The sequence below is a fragment of the Rhincodon typus genome, chromosome 39 (genome assembly GCF_021869965.1).
Source record: "Rhincodon typus isolate 14 chromosome 39, sRhiTyp1.1, whole genome shotgun sequence".
Classification (NCBI taxonomy): Eukaryota; Metazoa; Chordata; class Chondrichthyes; order Orectolobiformes; family Rhincodontidae; genus Rhincodon; species Rhincodon typus.
The window spans coordinates 17,832,885-17,837,206 of NC_063370.1; the positions used below are offsets into that span (position 1 = coordinate 17,832,885).

At 45.7% G+C, this 4,322-nt stretch overlaps 1 protein-coding gene across 1 annotated transcript in view; it reads left to right on the forward strand.

The window, feature by feature from the left end:
* The first annotated feature begins 341 nt into the window (after window positions 1–341).
* LOC109921356 (tyrosine-protein kinase receptor UFO) overlaps window positions 342–4,322 on the forward strand; it is a 234,224-nt gene continuing 230,243 nt past the window's right edge. The window contains exon 1 of the mRNA XM_048618422.1: window positions 342–1,492. Coding sequence (XP_048474379.1) covers window positions 1,414–1,492 — 79 coding nt within the window. The 5' untranslated portion in view covers window positions 342–1,413. The remainder of the gene's footprint in view (window positions 1,493–4,322) is intronic.

A 4,322-nucleotide genomic window follows, 5' to 3' on the forward strand; every position in this document is an offset into this window, starting at 1 on the left:
TCAAATAGTTTGTCACTCTCTGGTCAGACTTATTCAGTGAAATAGTGACTATGCTTCAATGACTGAAAGCCACTGTAGAACCCCAAGTCTTTATTTTGCATGAGGAATAAACTCTGCAGTGAGCTCTCACATGAATGTCAACTGGCATTCTAGAGTGGTTACAGGAGACTGTAGCAGTTGAGTGGAATGTCATCAACTAGCAGGACTGATCCAGGTCTGGGCACTTTGGGATCTGGTTTAGGCAGTTGTAGAAAATGAGCAGCTGGCAGTCTGAAAGACCATACATTTCTTTTTTGTATTGGCCTTTTGCAGGAATGTGCATTCACCATATTCATTGTGCAGAGCAAGATCCCATAAACAGGAATGTGATAGTGAGCAGCTCATCTGCTGAACAACGCTGGTAGAGAAATAATTATTGAGCGAGGCAATGAGGAACATGGTACAGTATTTAGGAGCAGGAGTAGGCCATTCGACCCCACCATCCTGCTACTCCACTAAGATCACCTGGCTAATCTGGCTGCTGTCTGGCCTCTACTTTCATGTCCCAGCCTGCTCGTTTGCAATGCTGCGGTGTATTTTGCGTCCATCCCTTTAAGAAATCAACTGAAGGACTACTCTACAGTACTCCCTTAGTTACAATGCGAAGGGAGCATTTTAAACTTCCAGCTTAAATCTGGTTGTCAGGTCTGTTGGGCTTCAACTGGTGATATTCTGCCTCAGTGTTGGGAGTGGCCAAGGCTAGCACGAAATTGTGACCACATTGTTAAGACAAATTGTTACAATCAGATCAACCACTGTGACTTAACTGTGTCAGGCGATGAGTTTAGGAGCGGTGACTGGACGAGTTTTCCCGGTGCTAGACTTCTCTCGCCAGAGGGAGGGAGAAAGAAAGAGCCACAAAGGGGCTGGGAGGCTGAACCGACGATAAAAGCAATTGGATAGAGAGTAGGAGCTAGACGTAGTTTGAAACCTTGCAGAGGAACGACCCAGGCGTGAGCGGAGATTCACAAATTATAAAACGGAATACCGCAATCTTCCACATCAAAAAAAAGCTGAACTGAAATATTTCATGTTGTCTTAAGTGCAAGTTTTCTTTAGCCTCTTCTTTTCTATGCCTGGATTCAATGCCGGCTCAATTCATCAGCTGGAGCTGCTACTTTGAAATGTTTTAGAAGCTGTCTTTTTAAAAAAAAACACACCGCACTCCGCCTTCAGTGAATTTCGATCTGGTTGCTGGCGATTTATTTCAAACGGAACTATCCTCTACTCCGTCCAGGAATCAACCGCAAAGTTCAAGAAGCAGCTTGGAAAGTTTTTGGGGAGCTAGTTTCCTCACTGTGCAGAGCCGATGTGTTGGTTTCCCTGAGCCAGAGAGATTTTCTTCGTCAAAGGAGCTGAACTTTTTTTTAGAAAATGAGAAGATTGTGGCTTCTATCGTTTTGTTTGTGGATTGAGAGCTGGTGCCAGAGCCCTGAGCCCGGACTTCCAGAAGGTGAGAGATTCAGCCACTTTTCTCTCAGCTTTTAGGTCACACGTTCGGTTACGAGTTGAAAATGGTCGAAACATCACAACTGAGCGTTTCCACTTGCAGTAAACAAAACTGTTCATCCTTTAGAAATGTTTCAGTATTTCTATTTATTTGGTTTCTATTGTTTATTTCACCGTGGGAATGCGAGCACAAACCCCGTTTAGGATAACTCTGTCCATTTACAGCAATCTGGTTAAAGGCTCCTTCCGGGGACATGAGGGGTAGGGGGAGGGGGAAGGTAGTGGTGGGGGGAGAGAGAGATGTGTCGGTTTTCGGAGGCCCGAGGAGAAAGGCAGCTCCTGCTGTCTGAAATCAACTATTCCTTTTCTGATTCGGGATGCGTGTGTGTGTGAGAGAGAGACGGAGAGAGATATTTGATTTTCAAGAACAGGCAGAAGATCAACAGGACATCAATTGGAGACTTCTCCTGCAGAGATTAGGAGAGGGTGAACTCTGAAGCAGACCGAGAGGTGGAGAGGGTTTCGGAGGGAGTTCAGAGACGGGGACTTGGTGCACTTGGGACTTGGTGCCTTTGGGATGGAGTACAGTTTAATTACACTTTGTCGCCAGAGCTTTGTTTTCCCCCGCCTGTTTTCCAAAAGCTGCTGCGTTTCACAATTTAACTTGAAGTAGAACTAAACAATGTGGGATTTGAAGGTAGAGTCACTCACAGGATAGAAGATATGGAATAAGTTGACGTCAAAGACCCATATCAGTCAGAAGCCAGCAGAGTGTCAGTTTAGGAGGAGGTTAGATAGTTTGCTGCTCAGAATCTTCTGCTCCTTGAACTGTATGGTCCATGGGAATGTTGTCTGCGGTATGTGAAAGGTCAGGGTTGACGGAATGTTAGATTCTTGTTTGGAGACTTTATTTCCCTGCTGAGAGTTGGCGGAATGTTATCTTATATGAAATGTTATCTTATGCATACAAACAAATTTGAAGGGGGCCACTGAAACCATTATGCCTGTGCGAGCTCTTTGGAAGTCTATTCAATTAGTCCCCCTCCCCCCGACAGTTCTGCAAATTCTTCCTTTAAAGTACTTTAACCTACTCTTCTTTTAGAAAGTAACAATAGAATCTGTTTCCATTGCCCTCAGGCTTTGCTGTTCACATCATAGCAGGTTGTTTTAAAGTAGTGAGTTACTACAGGTATTTACACTCTGGTTCCTTTGCCAGCTATCTTAAATCTCTATGTTCAGGTTGCAAGACATCCCACCAGTGTTCTTACTAAGAACTCAAAAGTACATCATACATTCAAAATTATTTTCTTAAAGCTTCCCCTTGTGGGTCCTTACTGGGTAAGGTTACAGTTGATATTATATGGAGATGGATTCTTCACAGCAGTTCAGTACTTCGGTTCAAATTCTGGTACATGTCATTTTGCTTTTCAAAAGCCAGTGTTCAAAATCTTATCAGACAGCTGAGCAGGCTCAAGGGGCTGAGTGGACTGCTCCTAATCCTAGATGTAGAGCTGGATGAACACAGCAGGCCAAGCAGCATCATAGGAGCAGGAAGACTGATGTTTCGGGCCTAGACCCTCCTTCATTTCTGATGAAGGGTCTAGGCCTGAAACGTCAGCCTTCCTGCTCCTATGATGCTGCTTGGCCTGCTGTGTTCATCCAGCTCTACACCTTGTTATCTCAGATTCTCCAGCATCTGCAGTTCCTACTATCTCTGCTCCTATTCCTAATTTGTATGTTTGTGTATACCTATCCACTCCACTGTTGCAACAGGCTGTGCACAGTCAGAATTCTTTGCCACGATTAGCTGTTTCTGTCTTCCTCCTTTAGGAGAGCTCATATCTATTGAATCATTGAATCAAAGAAGGAAGCACTTAGCCCATTGTGTTGGTGCTGGCTCCATACAAGAGCTATTCATCCAGATCAACTTCCCTGCCTTTTCCCCATATCCAGGCAAATATTTTCCCTGTGGGTAAGTATTCAATTCTCCTTTGAAAATGAGATTCTCTTACACAAAATTTCCCATTAGTCCAAAGTGCCAATATCATCGAACTCTTAAATCTTGTGTGTTTAAACTGTGGTGTAGCCCCATGATGAACTTTGAAGACATTAACTTGAGAAACTGTTAGGCCTCAAACCACCCAAGAAAAGGCAATGGAAGAAGGAGCAGGAGGAACGTGCACATCCGGCCTGCTCCAGAGATGCGTAAAAACATCTCCAGAGCAGGTCAATGAGAAAATATCTTAATTCAACAAGATTCTGACAGCTTTTGGGAGTGAGGGGTGTGTAGAGACTGCAGTGGGTTTCAGGAGTGGAGGGGGCATGGCAATGTGTTTTGGGAGTTGAGGAACCACTAGTGGATTTCAGGAGTGAGAGGGCACTACAGTGGGTTTCGGGAGTGGAGGGGGCACTGCTGTGGGATCAGGAGGGTGCAAGCACTGCAGTGTGTTTTGGCAATGAGAGGGAGAGTGCAGTGTGTTTTGGGAGTGGTGGGAGGACTGCAATGGGTTTCAGGATGTGGGCAAGGGAAGAGACTGCAGTGAATTCCAGAAGTGGTGGAAGCATTTCAGTGGCTTTCGGGAGTGGAGGGGGCACTATAACAGGTTTCGGAAATGGAGGGGGACACTACAGTGTGTTTCAAAAGTGAGAAGAAGAGGCTGCAGTGAGTTGCTGGAATGGGGGAGAGTGCAGTAAGTTTTGGGAGTGATAGGAGACTGCAATTGGTTTCAGAAATGAAGGGAAGTGACTGCGGAGGGGACACTGCGGTGGGCCTCGGGAGCGGAGGGGACACTGCGGTGGGCCTCGGGAGCGGAGGGGACACTGCGGTGGGCCTC